Source organism: Tachysurus fulvidraco, chromosome 8 (genome assembly GCF_022655615.1).
Source record: "Tachysurus fulvidraco isolate hzauxx_2018 chromosome 8, HZAU_PFXX_2.0, whole genome shotgun sequence".
NCBI lineage: Eukaryota > Metazoa > Chordata > Actinopteri > Siluriformes > Bagridae > Tachysurus > Tachysurus fulvidraco.
In genome coordinates this window covers 13,727,852-13,748,953 of record NC_062525.1, presented here as the reverse complement: position 1 = coordinate 13,748,953, position 21,102 = coordinate 13,727,852, and the positions used below count along the sequence as shown (strand labels likewise).

The window sequence follows — 21,102 nt, the reverse complement described above, 5'->3', positions numbered from 1 at the left end:
CTTAAACAATCTTTTTCCCCTAAGAATGTAGACCTTCTTACACTCCTAACCCATTTCCAATTTTCCCAGGATTTCAGGGGCATTAAACAGAATTAACAGGGTAATGTGTCTGAGCAGTCTAAGATTAAGCTTTAGGCTCCAGTCTTTTTGGAGGTGAGTTCAATTTGCACTGCTTCCACCTTCGACTTTGGTATGTTGTGGAAAAGAAATTGTCATAGAATGTAAAGTTACCAAGGAAAGTAAACAAGGATACAGTAGCAGTTATGCAGAGCACCATGGCAGAAGATAATTGTGTAATGACCTGACAATTTGTGCTTGAGTTCAGATTAAAGGTGATCATAAAGACTAAGGGCCTTGAGTTTGAATCCCACTGCTACCAAGAGCAAGTTTTGAATGTAGGACTACTGAAGAGTGTCACTTGCTTGCTTATATAAACGTCATACAGTAAAAGTGGAATGAGTTACCAGATTATGTGAATGAATGAATTACATGCATTATCTATTTCATAATGTTGCCGTATTGTACCTTATAAAAGCACCAAGTTTAAAACCATCATGAGTCCTTTATTATTATTATTATTATTATTATTATTATTATTATTATTATTATTATTATTATTATTATTATTATTATTATTATTATTATTATTTTTATAAAGGTCAGCTCTGATTATTTTTCCACTTCATACCTCTAATGCTGCCTCAGACTCCTCCAGTGAAGCCTGAAGTTCTTCTTTTTCCATCTCAATCTTCTTTTTCATTTTCTGAAGCTCATGAACGCTCTTTCCCCCATCCGAAAGTTGGTCAGTAAGATCAGCGATTTCCTCTGAAATAACATCATTATTGTGTAGAGTTACACAACAGACTTTAGATTCAGTGTCATAAAATTTCAGGGCTGGTGGTAACGAACTGCAGCAGTGTTTATGTGAAAATATGGCAGGTTTTTCACACCATACACCACCTCTGCCTGAGGAACCCTACTGAGTCAGCATGTTTCCCACACTGGATACATTCTGCACAGCTAATTATAGCTTTCTCTTTTAACCCCAATCATAAAAAGGAAAGATTATTTTGGCATTGTGTGGTCTTAATCCCTCATAATACCAGTGTAGTTGAACAGTAATTAATGTATGTGTGGGTTAAGTGAGTCATGTGTATTGATTTTGACTGTCATACTAGCCAATAGCCAATCTTCATGTGACAGCTTTACTTACTGTAATTTAATTGACAACTTACTGTAATTACTATAAAACAAAGAAAAGCAGTACACATGTCAAACATGATCAGGCAGCATTTGGTCATTTAAGGTCATTTAACATACGGCATTAAGTTTGCATTAATGTAATTTAGAGACTGCATATTTTACCTTGGAAGGCTTTGTTTTCCCTGCGTAGAGCCTCGCTTTGCTCCACAGATTCCTCGTAGGCTGTTTTGAGCTTGAAGAGCTCGGCGGCATGCTGTCTGCTCTCTTTCTGACAGCTTTCCACCTCGGCTAACAGCTCCTCACACTTCTGCCTCCAGTCCCCCAGCTGCTTATCAAGCATTCGCTGCTTCTTATCCATCACCGCAGCGGCATTGTTGGCCTGTGGTATTACAATTATGAAGCATCTAGTTAAATATTTAAGATAATGTGTAACAAAACACTCTGGCCATGAGTCGATATGGTTTAAGACGCTGATATCTCCAATTGATTCAGTTTATTTGTAACAAAATTTAAATAAAAAAAAAAGACTCAATAGACATTTTTTTTCGTGAATTATGAACAAAGCAGAAACTATGCATTTTATTTGATAAAATCCAATAAATCAAATTTTGCTTTTACCAGAGGTAAATAAATACATACATACATACATACGTACGTACGTACATACATACATACATACATGCATACTTCCAAAACTGATTGAATAAACAAAGTCTATTCAAATAAACAATTTCATGAAACTATATTAATTATAAGAGATGTTGTTTTTTTAGGGACACTGTATCTTCCCAAAATGTGCTAATTATATTTATATAACTTTATAGCTTGTGCAGATTGTGATCTATTATCTCTTTACAATTTACAATTAATAATTTAATGTGGCCAAAAATTAAAAGCTTGCTCGGTCAGAATGTGTTTGAAATAATATCCATGATGAACATGATGTCTGCTCAAATCATCATATCACACTGCAGAGTGTTTGTTATTGAGCCTGAGAGACAACATTAAAAAAGTAAACCTAATTAATCTTAGCTTGTAATCCTTTTTATGATAGAGTACATGAATACAATCTTATAATTTCAGATGGTCTTATCACATAAAGCTATAGCCAATCTTAAGCAAAATGTGTATATTTAACTAAAGCCTTCGAATTCTCACTTATGATTGGTCAGAAAGTGTTGAATAATTTCTCTAACGGCAGCTAATACACATGTTTATACTGTATGAATGTGCTTGTACTAATGCATCGTTGTTTCCATGGTAACAACTTTTAAGACACAGATGATAAAAAAATTGCAAGTTGAGGTGGTAAAGTTTCATATTCAGTGATGATTATTTAGATTTTGTGGAAGGAGTCTCCAGTAACAGTGAAAGTTTTTCCACTGTTCAGAATGTTGGAGAAATGCTTCTTTACCTTTTCCAGGTCCAAACAGAGCTCCTCCACCTCCGCCTGCAGCCTTTGTTTGGTTTTTTCTAGGCTGGAGCACTTGGCCTGTGTGGCCTCTGCAGCTTCTTCAGCCTCCTGAAGCCGAACCTGCAACTTTTTCCTGCAGACACACAACAGTTGCACAATAATTTCCAGTAGTTAGTAAAAAAAAGTATTTCCATTTATTTATTTAAATACTTGTATAAAGTGTCAAACAAAAAAATGGGCCTGTATCCGGTTTGACTAGTTCCTAAAGAGCATTTTCCTTTCTTGTAAAACTGGATTAGGTTAATTATATTTGCCTCCTGTCATGACATGACTGTCAACTGTCTCCTGTCTATTCATTTCATCATTCATTTGAACCCTTATGTTCTGTTCAGTGGTAATGGATAACACAATGGTAAAACAGACTGTTTGATTTGACACAATATAATGATAAAAACTGTATTATTCAATAATATTCTCAAAATCTGTACTGACAGGTGTGTGAGCACAGGTGCGAATGTAACAGAAAGGAGGTAAATATGACAGGAAATACAGTTACAGGTTTGTTTGGTTTTTCACCTTGATACAGACCAAATTGATAATGAAATGAATAGCATCATTGTGGGAGACATTTCAATATAGCCCCAGCTTTATGTGAAGAATAAAACACAACCAGGTTTGCTGATTTAGGAATATAATTCATGATGGGGTGATATGATGTGATGTGTCCCGACAGGCAAAGTTAATGTTACCACACAGAAGTTTTTAACACTATGGTGATTTCCTGTATCACTATAGATCCTGAAGTGCTTTATTTCTCTTACACAGCAGCAATCTGGCAACACATTTTTATATGAACACTTAATAAATGCTACATTTTGAATGTCCACAAACCAGGTTCGTTCCTGTTATCTCATGTTAGAGCAACAGTTTTTACCTCACCAGCTTTATTTGCTTTTTAAGCCCCCCAAAAAAATTCATATTACTGAAAAAACTGTGATCAACCTTAAAAACTTTTTCAAAAAACATGGATTCTCCTTCCATGAAATGCTAAATAAATGGCTCAGGCTTATTGCAGAATCTGTCATCATAATCAGTTATTACATGTGTTATTTACAGCAGTTAATGTAGCACGAAATCCTCTGCTTTTTCCAGAATCCCTGTGTCAGTAGTTACTATAGAAACGATCATAAGAATCATAAGATCAATGAATCGAATGAACCTTCGGACCAGTTAGAACTGAAAATTCAACAATGCATTGGGATGAATATTTTAAACATGAATAATCATTTCGGCCCAAAGTAAACAGAAAGCTTTAACACGTCTAGGGTCATACAAGATGCTTTGACTGGACAGGAATTAGTCATTGTTTAACTTGTATGGTTCATTATAAGGTATGCACATGGGATTGGCATGTGCACACTAGAACTGCTCATGCATGTGTGTATATACAGTATGGATGTGAGAGTGTGTGCGTATGCGAGACATGTACTTGGCCTCCTCTAGTTCATCACTGTGCTGGATAGAGTCAGCCTCATGGCGGCTCCTCCAGTGTGTGACGTCGCTGTTGAGCTTGGAGACAAGGCGCTGCAGCTCCAGTTTGCTCTCTTGTTCCTCCTCTAGCTGCTCCTTCAGCAACTCACACTCTTGTCGCACTACTGCCAAACTGCTGCTCAGTGCCAATTTACTCTGTTCACACACACACACACACACACACACACACACACACACACACACACACACACACACACACACACACACACACACACACACACACACACACACACACACACACGCATTTCTGAAAACAATACCCAATTAAAAAATATTTGGTGTGATTTGTGTGTATATATTTATTATGGTTGTGCTATATTACAGTAATAGGTTTTATATAATCAGTTGTTACAGTATTTATTATTTGCCTTCCCTTGAAAACTTTTTAGTCGAAAAATCAATATAACAAAAGCATCATAAAATTCTTATCAAAAATGGAAATTATGTGTATGACAATTAATTTCTGACCAAAAAGTCATAATCGCGACAGGATTGTTTACAGGAATATTTCATAATATTTTCTCCAATGTTTATGTGCATAAAGATACAGCCAGAAATCAGGAAAGGGGTTGTGGTTACTAAAGAAATGTGTACAGTATAACCAGAAACATTATTCACGAGCAGGCGTGTCTTTAAACATAATGGCATCATATTCAGATCATATCCTATTTCGCATGTGAGTAAAAGAACACACCTTGACCTCTTCATCGTACTGTTTCTTGAGCTCCTCTTGCTGTGCCATCAGCAGGCTTTTAGTGCGGCTTGTCTGGCTGAGTTTTGTCTCCATCTCCTCCACCTGCCTGCTCAGCTCATTATTGTCAGCTACAGAACGGTCGTGACCAAAAAGATCCTGTTACTGTATTTGCTCATAACTAAAGAAAATCCTTTTTACATACACACTTTTTGTTTGCAGCATAAGATCACTGTATGTACATTAACCTGGATAATATTTTATAAAAAAAAATAACACGTATCTTTTAAATTATTCTAATCTGTCTATACTGTTTTTAAATCTATATATTCATGTTTTCCCGCCACATTATCTCTCCTACCTATTAGTCTGTTCTTGGCCACAGTGACCTCAGTGAGAGCTTTCTGCAGGTCTTCATTCCTCAAACTGGCTTCAGACAGCAAGTCCTCCAGTTTCTTCAGCTGCATGTCAGTGGATGCCTGGTATTATACAAAGACAACATTAGCTTTGAGCCAAATGCATGGAATTCCTTTATGCTGCCTCGCTGCATAAGCAGTCATCAAACAGGTAAATCATAATGTACAATTAATAAGAAAATGCCCCATATCCATTCAGTTTTCCAAAAGACATAAATTATATGTCTATTTTGATAATGTACCTCAGAGGGTTTTTTGGTTCATTTTTCGTTAATCGCTGTTGGTATTATTAAGGATAGGAACGAGGCTTTGAACAACCCTTTTCCTGTGTTGTATCATGCTGATCCTATCCTACTAGAGTTAAAACATTTACAGCCCAGAATAACAGTAGAAGATCCTTCTTGAAGGTGTTCTAGGTTTCTGACCTTGGCTTTCTGCATGGTGTCCAATGAAGCTGCCAGATCGTCCACCTCCAGCAACAAGTTCTGCTTCTCCTTCTCTAGTTTGGCACGAGTCCTCTGCAAGCCCTCACAATGCTCGCTCATCTCAGCCAGTGCGTCTCCGTGCCTCTTCCTCAGAGCCAACGCCATCGTTTCAGCCTGAGCCGAAGACTCCTCCAGCTCACGCCTCAGCCTCTGCAGCTCCACCTCACGCTTCTTATTCATCTCCATCTACAGCACATATAGTGAGCCATAAATTCAGCATGCAAGTTGATAAGTTATTTCCTTTATTAGTGTATTAACTATGAATGTACCTGAGAGGCTGTGACTCCTCCTGCCTCCTCCAGCCGGTCTGTCAGATCATCCAGTTCTCGGGTCAGGTCTGCACGCTGCTTCTCCACCTGAGAGTTCAGACGTACACTCAGTGAGCAAGTACAAGGCCATACTCTTACACAGTTTATTTAAAGCTGTAGAATTAACACTTAAGAACTCACTCGCAGATTATGCAGTGCTATAGCATGTGAAGAGTGAGGAAAAAATCAGTCATCTATAAGCTTACCAACACTGTACCTTAATAAGACATAGATAAAGACTGATTAATTGAAGAGGATTTGTCAACATCAAAATGTTTTATTGGAAGTTACTAGTTTAACTTTACTAACCGAACAATTATGAAGTATTGAGAAATCTTCTCATTTACGACATTTTGCAGACGCTCTTATCTAGAGCAACTTACGGTTTTAATCTTATTTCATGCAACTGAGTGTTAAGGGCCTTCCTCAAGTGCCCAGTAGTGGAAGCCTGGTGGACCTGAGATTCGAACTCACAACCTTCTGAGTAGTAATGCAATGCTTTAAATCACTAATCTGTAATGTTTACTGTTCAATGGTTACATTTAGAAATGAAAGTTCTCCTGCTGCATAAAAAACATGAGTAAACTCAACCTGAAGATTGTGTTACTTGATTACTGTTAGCTCACACGCCGTCAAGACAATGGAAGTTTCAAATAACTGATCTAAAACTTTATTGTCAATTTGGGTTAAAGAGATGAAATAAGTTCACGTACACTAATGAGGCAATGAGGCTATCAGTTACTACAGCGTTGTAACTGAATTTACCTTTCACGTTTTTAATACAGATCCATTTGCGTAATTCCTATCCATATTCATTTATCTAAAAAAAAAACAACAGACAAATGTTTTTACGGCTCTCAAACTAAAGTGGTAATCACGTTTGAATTTGAAAACAAAAATCCTACTTTTTTCTATTTTTTTTAATATATATAAAACAGTTTATACTACTGATACCTCAGAAGTTGTGACATGCACATTCAGAAATTCTATAGTGTTGCTTTATGAACAATTTATTCAGTACTTTAAGCATATGTTACAAGGACCTAGGTAGGTGTCTTTTAAATAAACTGTTAACAAGTAGACCAACAGTATATCAGTATTTACTATATAATGGACATAATTTATAATAAACGTCCACAACTTCAGGACTTGAAGATAGTGCCCAGAATATCAATATCTACTAAAGGCGGGAGAGCATTTTCGTATCTCCTTCCTGATAGTGTTCGGAGTTTAGACACACGGTCCTTGAGAACAACAACCTCCTCATCATCAATACACAATTGTCAGACTGTATCTGACTGTAGAAATGACATCATTCATAATAAATCTGGTGTTTATAACAGTTTATAATCACACCCTCCAGTGTCACCCAAATGAGGATGAGGTTCCCTTTTGTGTCTGGTTCCTCTCAAGGTTTCCTCTCAAGGGGAGTTTTTCCTCACCACTGTCGCCTCAGTCACCTCAGACTTGCTCATTTGGGATAAATACAAACACATTTAAATATGAGTCTAATATAAATCTTGAACTTTTGTATAATATTAATCTTTGTATAATATTTTATGTTCTGTAAAGCAGCTTTGAGACAACATCCACTGTTAAAAGTGCTATACAAATAATGAAATATTGAACTGTATTTTTAAGTCTATAATTAGTCTAAAAATAAAGATAATAAGGATAATCAGGATTTATGAGTCTATCTTTAGTATACAATGTAACTGTGAAGTTAAATAAATCTGAAACATTAATGGCGTATGTGTAAGCAATGAGCACAAGAGTGAGCAAAAGACATGCCGCGTTAAATAGTGAAGCCTGTTGTTTAAACATTAGTTCATCTTCTTAGTGAGAAACAACATCAGCATTTAAGAATGAAATGAATTACATTGTGTTAAACTAAATTCTAGTACACTGTGCCATTTTTTTCATTCCAATCCATGGTTTTCCTGCGTTTCCATCACCACTATGTTGGATTTGTGCCCAATCACAACTCTCTTCATACCCTGAGGTGTGATTATCATCTGCTAAGCTCTGCCCCCCATGGTTACTGTTGCTATGGTATGTAATACTAGCACAAAATCGTTCTAAATTAAAGCAAACATATTAAAGGCCTATCCAGATTTTCAGATCAGAAGAAAATGAGAATTAAATTCTAGACTACTGCCTCCTAAATCTCCATGCTACCTGGAAAGTGCAACCTTCCATATACTATATATATATAGTATTATATATATATAGTATAGTATTGTACTGTATATATATATTGTACAGTACTATATAGTATCAGTAGCAGCCACATGAGATTGACTGAAGGTTGCACTTTCCTGCTAGCATGGAGATTTAGGAGGCAGTAATCTAGAAGAATGGTTGCAGCCCTTTGACCCTCATGACCTTTTGTGTCTTAAACTGATAAAGTGAAAACTGCATTTAACACCGAAGAGGGGCTTCTTTTTGCAAGCCTGGGCAAGCTCAACAACATGTCCTTTGACCTCTAGAAGGATCATACGCTTGACCTGTCACTGGCACTGGCAGAAAACTTTTCCATTGCTTCAGTGTGTCAATATTAGGTTCATTTTACTCACCTGTCAATCGACCTCCCATTTACATTTACATAAAACAGGTCAAAAAGACCATACATGTTTTAAAGAAAGTGTATTTAACCTCATGGCAGTAAGGATTGATATTAGTTTATGCTTTGTCTGGAAAAGATATTTCTCTGCAGATTATCTCAGGATTCTATCAGCATAAAGAAAGATGAGAACAATGGCAGGACTGTGTGCGTCTGATATTTGTAAGAGAGTGAGTGAGAAGGGTCTGCGGAGGTGCAGGTAGGCAAACAGAGATAAAGGTGTACATGTCTGAGCATGACTCTTTACACTCCACTCTGGCTTAGACTCAGGGAATGGAAGAGCTGTGCTCCATTAAGAATGCCACCCAGTGTGGAGACGAAGCCCGGAGGCATGTCATCATGTGCCTCTAGCAGACATCATGTCGCATCATCAAAAATATTTCTTTATCAGCTTTCTCTATGCTGTAATGTGTAAAAGTGCAGGTACGGGTTAGAAATGTTCTGGAAATGTACGGAAAACAGAAGGTGCAGTAACTAAAACTTTTAAAAATGATTGATTGTAAAGTAAAAATAAACAAAGTAATACAGTAATAAACTGATTTTGCTTAATTTAATACTTTGTTTACAAGAAAAAAAAAGAAAAGAAAAGAATATAGAAGCTTGAATTGAGTGAATATGAGAAAATTTGAAATGTTTTATTTATTTGGGATATCTTTTCTAGTTTGTGGAACATTTCTGGAAAAAATTGTTTAAACACTGGCTATTTTATTTTATTTTATTTTCTACTAACACACTACTAAAAACACTGCACAATAATGCAGTTGAAAAGAACACACACACACACACACACACACACACACACACACACACACACACACACACACACACACACACACACACACACACACACACACACACACACACACACACACACATATATGATTAGTTTTAACTGAAAGATTATGCAACAGATAAATCTTGAAGGTATCCTTCATCAAGCTCTTGGGAAAATCTTGGAGGATGAGGTTGAGCTGTCAAGATTTTAAATATTTTAGCTTTATTATTCCAGGTGCAAATAATTTGGGCTAAACCACAGGAGCACTCTCCGCCCTATCCCTTCTCTCTAGGATGCTAACACACACTCACTACCCCTAAGTGCAAGCACAGGCCAAACATATGGTAAATTAGCACACCTGTCCTCTGTAAGCAGCCTCAAATCTGCTAAGGATTAGCAGCTTTAGACAGCAGAGGCCATCTTTTATCTGCAGGTTTGGAGTTAAATCCTGTCTCACTTTTTTTTTTACTTTAATCACATGCAGCTTTGTTGGTAAGTTCATGATGTGATTGAAATCCTTTACAGTATAAATGCAAATCCTCCCAATGTGAGTCTCTCTGAGATGATCTGAGCAAGACTTTTAACACGTTTCTAAAGTATTAAAAAGGAAAATATAAAGTAATAAAACCTTTATTATAAACAGGATATAAAGAGTTAAAGGAGAAGGTCGTACTGTATGTGAGATAGAAATCCACAAGAATGAAAGTAGTTTAAAGCAGTTGAAGCAGTTACCTTCACTTTCATGGCTCGCTCTGCCTCCAGCTCTTCCTCCAGTTCCTCGATGCGGACCTGCAGGTTGGAGAACGGAAGCAGATGAAGTCAATATATCCAGACGGTGATGTTCGATTTCACGGCAATTTCACTTTTATTTTGAAAAAGGCAATCAATCAGTGCCATGAGACAATGTAATCTGACACACACTGTTCTTATTTTGCGCTCGTACTCCATCTGCTTTAGTTTATTTGCGTTTAGAATAAAAGTCTGAAAGGAAACAATTCTCTTCTCCAAGCATAAATGTTTAGTCTATCAGCTTTGCAATGCAGTTGCAGTGTCTTGTCCTTTAAAGTGTGCTGAAGAGGTTGCCATATAAAGAGCAGTATTGTGGTAAAGAATTCTTTTAGTCCTGCTTTTAGTCCTACATACCGGTGGCTTTTAACACAGGGTGCAATTTAGTCCAGGAATTTGTTTGCCCACTGTTTTTATCTGTAGAATGCCTCATAGTTAGTATCTGCTCCTCACAAGTCATTATATTACATTAGCAGAGAATTTCTATTCATTGTGATAAATAGAAATCTTCCTGATTTACAAAAAAGAAAAACATGTTGTTTTTTTTTTCAAGGATAGAAAGAAAAGCTTTTGGTTCGTGTCCATGTTAATTGGGTCCAGTTGTAAGATAAGATCACTAATCAGTGCAATCACAAAGAAACCCTGCTGCAGTTTTTGTAAAGTCTTTAAAGCACCAAGGATTTAAATAGCACTGTATTTCACTGTTATACATTATTTTATCTTGTATATCTTCTTTAAAAAAAAAACCCTGAAATGAATATCAAAACTGTTCAATGTGGGAGGTAATCTCAGGTTTTATACCTGCCCCATGATTAAATTAAAAAAGTGAGTAAGTGTGTAAATTAATTGTTTGCTTTGTCTTCTGGCACACAGTATGTTTTTTAATCTACAGAGGAAGTTATATAGCTGGAGGACATCCTATAATGTACACCCTGATAATCAGTCAGCAACCTGCATGCACGTGCGTGCCTGTACACCCCCCCCCCCCCACACACACACACACACACACACGTTCATCATGAGCAGATCGATCTAAATATCTAAAATCAAAGCATCCATACATTCAGAGATGACTCACTTATAACAGTACAAATCAGCAGGATAGACGTAAATAGACAGAATTTTCAATCCCAGAAAGCTCAGCAAAATATACACTACAACAGAGCTTGAGCAAATTTACACAAAATAGCTACAAAATAAATAATGTGCATGGATAGAATGCACAGAAACTCACATGCCAGCGCAGAACCTCAGCAGAGAGCACAGCCATGGCCAAGCAGCAGTTAGACCAAAACAGTCTAGCACATACGAATGCAGAGACACTCACACTCACTCACTCACTCACACACACAAACACACACACACAGTTGATTCACTGCATTGAAAGAAAACTCCACACCCCCTTTAGCCTCCTCAGTAAAGCTTCTGATTCTTGCTGTGGTCTTCACTGACTTCATCCACGTCACTAGAAAGTTCTGCTCTATTGGTATAAACCCTGTTATTAATCAGTTGTCTCAGTCAACATAATTACACTTCCTTATGGATTCTTATGGTTAACCATCATCATAGGCTAGAAATTGATTGCACATGTGTCCACAGGATATTCAATAGTAGAGGCAGTTGGAGAGGCCAAACTCTTATCAATTTTCCTTTGCTTTGACCTTAGTGTACATTTTACCCTGGTTACCTTTTTACTATGTGCTGCACAGAACCAGGACATTAGATCATCTAACTGGCTAGTGACAGGATTTCTCTTCAAGCCCACACAAAAGGAGATAAAGAGACTAATATTATCCAACATTTTTTAACAAAGACATCGGGGAAATTGAGTGACGGACTAGATGCTGAAACTCAAACCGTAAACATCATATGTGCTGAAAAATAATCCAAGATAAGAGACGCACAGTTGTATGTTTAACGAAAGGCTCCACCTGAACGGGTGTGATCGGTTGGACTACTAAAATAACACGCGTTGGGGCTCTTGTCAAACCAGCTTAGCTTTTGTTCCTTCCAGGTCCACCTAAGCTGTGATTAATGGAGAGTTGTCCATAAAGCCCGCATTGTGTAATATAGATAATGCCCTGGCGTTACGTGAAAACACGTCTACCTTCACTGACACTCGAATACCATTTCAGCCGTGCGTGCACAAGAGCCTCTATGTTCTGGGCACGGAAAAAACCTCCTTGATCAGAGAGGTATTGTACTGTAACTGCATACTTTGTCACTTTCGGTATCTCTCTGGATGTCTTGTCTTTCTGAGCAGTTCAGACATAAGGACTAAAGATTTATTAATATATTAGGAATATTTGACCAATCATGAAATAATACCTGAAACATAACTCTTAGTTCAACTCAATATAAAAACGGTGCTGACCGTTAGCTACAATTTTACTTTCTAGCCATTTAATATTAGTTATGGTCTCAATGCTAGTAAAGCTAGCAAAGAAAATGTAACTACTGTATAACTTAAATATAGCTGGTGAATGCTATTATAAACTAGACTAAACAAGACTAAACAAAGTTTTTGAAATTCACTGCACTGAATTTAATACCTTTATGGAGGCAAAAGAGATGCCTTATTTTAAATTAGTAATGAGTATTGGTTTCTTCGAGCACCTTGACATATTATACTGTCAAGGATGCTCGTCGCGAGACTTATCTATCTACAGATACGCATCAGATAGCTAAAACATTAACTACAATGTGTAATATAAGACGGACACAGCAGATATCAGATGATGTTATATATTTTTTTTCTACATTACTAAAATAGATTTTTAATCGATATGTAGTTAGTAATTGGGTGGAAGAGAAGAAGAGAGCTTTGTTATTTGTATAAGCACTCTGGAAGTTGTAAGAGTAATGTAAACTGGACTTTTAACTGGACTCTATTTTGACCGAAATGTTTCACTACTCATCCGAGCAGCTTCTTCAGTCGTTGGAAAGTTGGCAGGATTCCACAAATTTGTATCCTCAAGGGTCAAGGATCTTTCCCTGCCTGCTAAGCCTCGTTAAGGGAACAAGGAGAAGGTGAGACTGGCGTTAGGAGTGAGGAAGAGTCGTTAGGATGGAATACCCTCGAGAGAGGGTGTGTTGAATATATTGAGTAATAATTGGGGGAAATTTGAATACCAAAGTATAAATATTACCAAATAATAAATAAGCCACCACTGTTGGGCCCTTGAGCAAGGCCCTTAACTCTAACTTCTCCAGGGTGTTGTATCATGCCTGACCTTGTGCTCTGACCCCAACCTCCAAAATTGGGAAATGCAAACAAAGAATTTCACTGTTCTGTCATGTATATGTGACAAAATAAAGGCTACTTCATTAGATTGTAGGGTTTTATATATGTATGTAAAAGTATTTCCACTGATGTTGACATCATACCTGTGATCAGTGTTCATTTGTAAGCAACATCCGACCACATTCATTCAATCGTTTTCATTTTCTACCACTTATCCGCACTCATCCGACCACATGATCAAATAAAAAAAAAACAACATAGACTTGCTCGATTATATAACACCGCAACGATTGAGTGAGTGACAGAATGAGTGACAGAGGTTATCCTGGTTTAAATTTCATTTCACGTTCAGCATTTTAACTAAACAAACAAAAGTTTTTTGGTTGAAACAGACACAATTACAGTTGAATTGGAGAGCATTTTGTATTAGTGATACCTAGTACAGTATTTGTGAATTTTCCTTACAACAATGCCTGAAATAACATAATGCCACAAGACAAATTATTTTAATCATTGTAAGAACTCAAAATAGAACTTTAAAGCCTCATAGTTTTAGAGATCCCAGTTCCAGCAATAGCTCATGATCAATTCTTCATGCATTAGAGGAGATTCACCTCCCAAATGTATTAAATGAGGAGAGAATTGATTATAATAAGTAGCCCCTAGGTGTAAATGTGTGTGTGTGTGTGTGTGTGTGTGTGTGTGTGTGTGTGTGTGTGTGTGTGTGTGTGTGCGTGTGTGTGTGTGTGTGTGTGTGTGTGTGTGTGTGTGTGTGTGTGTGTGTGTGTGTGTGTTTGTGTGTGTGTGTGTGTGTGTGTGTGTGTGTGTGTGTGTGTGTGTGTGTGTGTGTGTGTGTGTGTTGCCCTGTAATAGAATGCAGTCCATCTAATCTGTGTTTCCACCTCACTCTCGGTGTTCCCAGAGTCCACTGTGACCCTGACCAGGACACTGAAGATTAAGTTATTAAAGTAAGTGATGAATAAAGACTCTGGCCTGGTAACATATTCTGCAGATTGTCCAGGGCTGGCTGTTTTAACTTATTTATCATTACTGCATTGCAGACATATGGCTGGAAGTCTCAGTGTTACATTTCAGGGCTGGCTCACAGTCAGAGATTAACATTTGATGTTACTTCCTGTGAAAGTAATGCAAAGGTGCATTCACAAACCAAATACTGAACATAATTTAGTTAGAGTATAATTTATACATCATATATTTTTTGCAGCTTTTTTGTATAAATTGTGTTTTTTCCCCCTTTTTCCTGTCTATTTTCAAAGACCCTTCCATGCTAATATTTTAAGGGGGATTTACATCAGAGAGATCATTATCAGGTATGTTCTTAGGGATGTTTTTGCCATCTCAGAGCATAAGATGGGAGCGTCGAGAGGCACAGGCTCACAAATCAGAGTTTGGGACCTAAGGAGCGCTGAAAGACAGGAATGCTCCCTCTCCCCCACACGCCTCACCTGCAACTCCTTATTCTTCTTCTGGAGCCCTGCACTCAGTGCCTCCTCGGCCTCCAGTCGACTGCTGGTGTCAATAATCTCCACATCTCTCCTGACAGGATCCAGAGGAGGGGAAGAAGAATGACAGAGAGGAGAAAGAGCAAGAGGTGTATGACATGGCTTAAGAAGCAATCAGGTGTAATAAGGTTTGAGAAACATCATCTCATGTTTCACATCTCAGCTGAAGGGTTATTAAAATGTCTGTCAAGTGTGGTCCAATAACTAACTAAATAAATAAATAAATAAATAACTCTCCAAAGAATGGACAATTTCTAATGTCCATCTATATACTGAATACTCTATATACTCTATATACTCTATATACAATATAAAATAGCATTCTCTTTATTTCTTATTGCACTTAGTTGTCTGCATTGAGGTTATCTTTTTGTTCTGGGGATTATCTTTGGGTCTGCTATGGTAAGTGCATACTAACAAGCCTGAACAGCTCTGAGGGCCTGAAGGCCTTTAACTCATCAAAGCTCAGATAACGGCACTCCAAGCAGATATCATGTTATAGCAGCCACAAGGCATCCAAACATCTGTTTTTCTACAGAACTGAGACACTTACATCTAACATCTGTTTTTGTGCAAAGATCTCCTTTTGACTTGACTTTGAAAAAATTCCAATGGATATTGAAAGGTGTTCAGCTTCCTAAATCCTAAGTAAATCTAAGACATTTAAAAACTCACTTTTTGATGAGCTCCTCTAGGTTGACCCTCATCTTGCCCAGGTCACTGAGGTTCTCCATGGTGTTCTTACTGTCTCCCTCTAACTTCTTCCTGTTCCTTTCCAGCTCAGAGCGCTGCTTCCTCTCCTGTTCCAGCTGGTACTCCAACTGTGACACACCACACACCACAAAGCCATACATCCCACTCAGACCAGCGAGCTCCATAAACTTTCAGAACTCAGTGATTTAGTTACTGATTAGTGCATCTAAGTTAATCACTGATATTATTCTAAAAATCTGCATTAGAATAAACAAATTATTTTGCATCAGTGAGAGATATTGCTCTGGGTATCAGCCATGACATCATCCAAACATGACACCGGGAAAAAGGAAACAGAAAAAGGTTGCAGTTCTCACCTCCTCGATGTGTACCTGCAACTTCACTTTCTCTTTAGTTAGAAGGTTCACCTTCTCCCCCTCAAACTGTAGGTCTTCAATGGTTTTCTGTGAAAAGTAACAGAAATGTTACGGTCTGTGCAGCATATGAGGCACTAAAACATTAACTCTGATTCTCATCTGACTTGCTGCCATCTTTGATCCACAGCTGGGATGCGTTCGTTTACCTCAACCGTGGAGGCTGTCAGAGGAAGTTTGCAGCTCGATAGCTTAATCGAATCCAATCCTTCAATGCAAATTCCAAGTAGATTTAAAACATCTGACCAAGAAATAAACACTAAACTGCATCCTGGATATAATTTTTATTTGACTCAATTATCCATCTATCTGTATGAACAGTACCGGCTCTTTACACACACGCTCAATGGGGTGAGGAAAAAAACAGCCCACTGCCACAGATTCTAAATTACAAATGGTGATAACCTGGCAAATGGAGCTTCTACTGTTCACTATCTAGCTTTTACTGCACAATACACTCATAGTCCTTCAAAGAAGATAATCATTGAATTGTAGGGAATTTTCTGAGATATATGTGATTACAGCACTTAAGACAAATTGTTCATGACTATATTCTGTTCATGACCATTTCCCTATTCTATAACATTCCCTTGTGTTTTTCAGCAAATAGCAGTCATGGGTCCTTAGACTATTCCCTGGAACTTAAGGTTTGTTTTACCAATTTATTCTACTGTAATTCATGAAAAAATGTATTTTAAAGAAGAAGAAAAAAAAGACAAAAAACTTGTGTACTCCTCTAAAATTCCTTCCTAGTAAGCTGATAAAAGCTGGACTTCTGCCGATTTGATGTGATCTCAGATCTTAACAGCCTTCAACATGTGTTCTAGCCGAGTGAGATTCAAGAAGTACAGCAGCCAGGAAACAACTTCTCTCCATCCCGCTGGAGTGACCTTTTCTCTAAAACATCAAGCCTGAGCTTTCTTACACGTGTCTCTGTGTCCTCTCTGAGATCAAGGTGCTGGCTACTGTGCTAAATACGAACAACTGGACTGTGATGAATGAGGTATAAAAACCATTTAGCTGCAAAAATCGACCACAAGTTTACCTACTGTATGTTCACTACTATGCACACTACTACACTTCATTTAGCTAGAGAAAGCAAGGATGAGAGAGGAAGTGTGTCAGAGGGAATGATAGAGAGAGAGAGAGAGAGAGAGAGAGAGAGAGAGAGAGAGAGAGAGAGAGAGAGAGAGAGAGAGAGAGAGAGAGAGAGAGAATGAGAGCGAGGATGAGAGATGGAGAATGAGAGAAAGAGAAAGAATGAGAGAAGGAGTGTGTCAGATGGAATCAGAGAGAGATGGGGGGGGTGCGAGATGAAGAGAATGAGAGAGAGAAAGAAAGAAAGAAATAGAGAGAGAGTATATTATTATTATTACAGCCATTACAGCTGATAAACATTATGCATTCTCTCTTAAAAACATAAGTGGATGTTATTTGTGTACATGTGTGCATGCACATGTACATGCATGTGTGTGTGTGTGTGTGTGTGTGTGCGCATGTGTGTGTGTGTGTGTGTGTGTGCATGTGGTCTTGTTGAGACTTTGAAAAGCAGATGTAAACCAGAAGTGCTTATGGAGGGGAGGAGGCAAGGCTTTCATCTCAAAATCAGTACCGTTGCTTCACTCCACTCTGACCTCAAGGCTTTTTCAAACTTTTATAGGCAGAAACTCATCAAACTGTAGTATGTAACCAGACAAAAATTTTAGTAACCATCTGTTATTGAAGCCAATTGATTACAGAAAAAATGTAAATAAGGAATTGAGTGAGGAATGATTAGTAGGTACACCAACTTTGAAATAAAAGGTTATTTTGAGAGCCAGTGGAGTTCATTTGTAGTGGAAAAAAGGCTAATAAACTTTAACCTGGTTTGATGGTGAAGCTCAGGATTAAGTTTGAGAAATACTAATGGAAAAGTAAAAAAAAACAACCTATCTGCACTTTATAATGAAATTGAAATCATTCACATCCTTGCTATGTTGCTATGGCAATAGGTGAAGTGCAAACAGACTTTGTTCAGAGTGAGAAAGAGCCAACTGACAGTACAGGTCTGTTCTTGTGTTCAGTTCAATATCAGGTACGGTAAGGTTTAGCAAAGAAAATGCCTGTCAAAGAAACTGGATGTTTGAGTGCCTCCCATTACTCTTCCGTAGGCAACAAATGACTTATTAGCCATTTATTATACAAAAAGTAACCGGTTCTTAAACAAAGGACAGTACAGCTTTGTAAAATTTATTACAAGGTGCATTCAAGGTAATGCAGTAATCCAATCATTCATCAGAATACAATGAACTAAACAACCAGATGACAGAAGTAAGAACGCTGATGAGGAAGAAATACTATTATAAAAACTGAGCCTAGAAATATTAATAATAAAAAAATACCTGAAGGACTAACAGTAAAATGTAAATGTACTGTACATGTACTGTGTATTCAAATGCTTTTCTTTGCACCTGAATGACAGGTGAAACATCAAAATCTATACAAATAAGGTACATAGCAGAAACCAGTGTGGAAATGATTAGCATGAATAGCACAAGCTCATGACACTGTAATCGTTTGTCTATGCATCACCTGTTTGTCTTTCTCAACTGCACTGAGCGCACTCTCCAGTTCTTCTAGGTCTTGATGCAGGCTACGGCACTCAGCCTGGAGTGTGTGACGCTGTGAGGCGAGTTGTGCGTTAGCGTCTTCCTCCTGCTCTACGCGCAATTCAAGTTGAGCCACCTGAACCTCCAGCTCACGTCTGGCCTGGACCAACTGTACACAGCGCTGCTCGGCCTGCTGCAATGCCTCCTGCTCCTGCACAGTGGTGAGGAAGAGGAGAAAGAGAAGGTGGAGAATTGAACATGAACAAGGAGAGCAGTGAGGTGAAGTGAAGGTGAGATGAAGTCAGAGAAAGATGAAACAGAGAAAGAGACGTGTCATTTCTTTAACCTCGTCTCTTCAGGTCAAAATCCGAATTTTTCACTACAGTCAGTAGCATTCAAAATAAATATTTTTCCATATGCATACTGAATATGAAACATATGAATGTGATATAGATTATATTCAAGCTGCTTTGATGAGTCTCTGCTGAACGCTTGTTTCTAAAAAAATGAACAGAATTATCCAAAAACACATGGCTCTTCATTTAGAGAGCATAAAACAGAAACGTGTCATGACAGAAGAAAAAACAATCCAGTCCCAAGTCATTCTTAAAAAAAATAAAACAGATGTTCTATCAAAACTAATCAGACCAAATGCTTTATTCAGACTTCAGACCTCAAATTACTTCCTAACATGATAGCATTCATTTAAACTACTGTTATTATCACTAAAACATGAGAAGGAAGTGTTTGCCAATTGGGAATTTATTTTGCATTTATCCTGTCTCCATGCTTATTGTGTTTTGACATTCTTTCAGAGAAATCTAAATGAAAATTATTTTCACATCTTAGTGATTTTAAACGTATAATAAAAAAATAATCAGTAGTATAAAGAAATGATTGATAAATAATGATAGAGCTAGATATGTTAGTTAAACACAATCAGTCAGCAGTATTAAAGATTTAGCCTGACCTGACATTTTTCTTGCTCTCAAACTGCAACACAAACACACACACAGACACACACACTTGACATTAATATTAATTATTAGCATCTGTGCTTCACCTAATTTCCTATTAACCAATAGGAAACATTTTGGCTCTATTAGTTGTTAAATGACCACACACACACACACACACACACACACACACACACACACACACACACACACACACACACACACACACACACACACACACACACACACACACACACACACACACACACACACACACTTGTGCACACGCACTCTTTCTCTCTCTCTCTCTCTCTCTCTCTCTCTCTCTATCTCTCTCTCTCTCTCTCAAACACACACACACACACACACACACACACACACACACACACACACACACACACACACACACACACACACACACACACACCTGGCGATGTTGTATGGATGTACTAAAATTATCCCAATCCAGTTCCTCTTGTTCTGGCTCTACCTGTGTCTCACAGGCTTCTTCTGAATCCTCGGACAGCAAAAGGCACCTCTGGCAATTGACAGAAAAACCTTCAGTCTGGTTCTGACAAACAGCCTCCATGTCCCAGATGCAGTGGTTCCAACTGCCAAATGCTCCTCAAACTGGAACTCTACACACCTTTATGTACAGGTTCACTTGGCTTCTTCTCTCAGTGCTCACAGCTCCCTGTTTTATTTTCTTGATGTTGAAGTTAGCTCACTGTTACTCCACCTCACACCATGTAACGTCTCCTTCTGAGTGAGGTGGTGTCTTCTCCCACTTTATCCAGAGGATTCTACAAAAGCCAGGGTATAGGATGCTTTAGCTTTCATAACCCTAACAGTAGCTATGAAACAAAACGAGGACAGTGTCATTGCAAATTAAACAACCGACACTGACTCTCCCTTTCGGAAAGGGCTAAGAAAGAAAAGATAAGAAAAGACAGTGTGTGTGTTTGTGTGTCAGCCATGAATAAATGCCATGCTATTCATCACTCAATGGAGAACAAAAAGGATATTGAACATGCTTTTCCAATGTGACTTCACATTTGAATGAATTAACAGACAATACATGTTTCGCCTTTTTATTTGTTTTGGCTAGTTAAAATCAGTCGGTTAAAAACATCAAAGGGTGAAACGTGATGAACATCGAAGCAGGTGACGAAGCATCAAGGTACAGTATGGGCCTCTTCAAATGTAAACTTACTTTGGTCATATGGACCATTCCAGAATCTGAGCTGTCTCATAAAGTGAAAATAATCTGTCTTTAAACCCACGCTAAGAAGCAGCATAAATCCATCTACTGAGTGTTTCAGGCCCAACAATGACATCTATTTTATTCTCCTCTTCAGTATTATAGCCAGCTGTTCATGAAACAGAATATTACACCCACATCCACCCAGACA

The 21,102-nt window shown here is 37.8% G+C and overlaps 1 protein-coding gene across 4 annotated transcripts in view; it reads right to left on the bottom strand.

The window, feature by feature from the left end:
• The window catches only part of LOC113662586 (myosin-16), a 38,784-nt gene that overhangs the window by 8,351 nt on the left and 9,331 nt on the right, over positions 1-21,102 (bottom strand). For 2 of the 4 annotated variants that reach the window (XM_027177515.2, XM_027177514.2), the window contains exons 2-14: positions 18,718-18,945; positions 16,090-16,176; positions 15,695-15,840; positions 14,963-15,053; positions 10,199-10,255; positions 6,030-6,116; positions 5,701-5,946; positions 5,221-5,338; positions 4,863-4,990; positions 4,107-4,303; positions 2,618-2,750; positions 1,366-1,582; positions 689-825 (exon numbers count right to left, since the gene is read on the bottom strand). In XM_027177515.2, the coding sequence (XP_027033316.2) occupies positions 689-825; positions 1,366-1,582; positions 2,618-2,750; positions 4,107-4,303; positions 4,863-4,990; positions 5,221-5,338; positions 5,701-5,946; positions 6,030-6,116; positions 10,199-10,255; positions 14,963-15,053; positions 15,695-15,840; positions 16,090-16,176; positions 18,718-18,945 (1,872 nt within the window). Of the gene's footprint in view, positions 1-688; positions 826-1,365; positions 1,583-2,617; positions 2,751-4,106; positions 4,304-4,862; positions 4,991-5,220; positions 5,339-5,700; positions 5,947-6,029; positions 6,117-10,198; positions 10,256-11,486; positions 11,573-14,962; positions 15,054-15,694; positions 15,841-16,089; positions 16,177-18,717; positions 18,946-20,117; positions 20,494-21,102 lie in introns of those variants that run through there. The other 2 variants (XM_047817391.1, XM_027177516.2) reach the window with 2 other exon arrangements.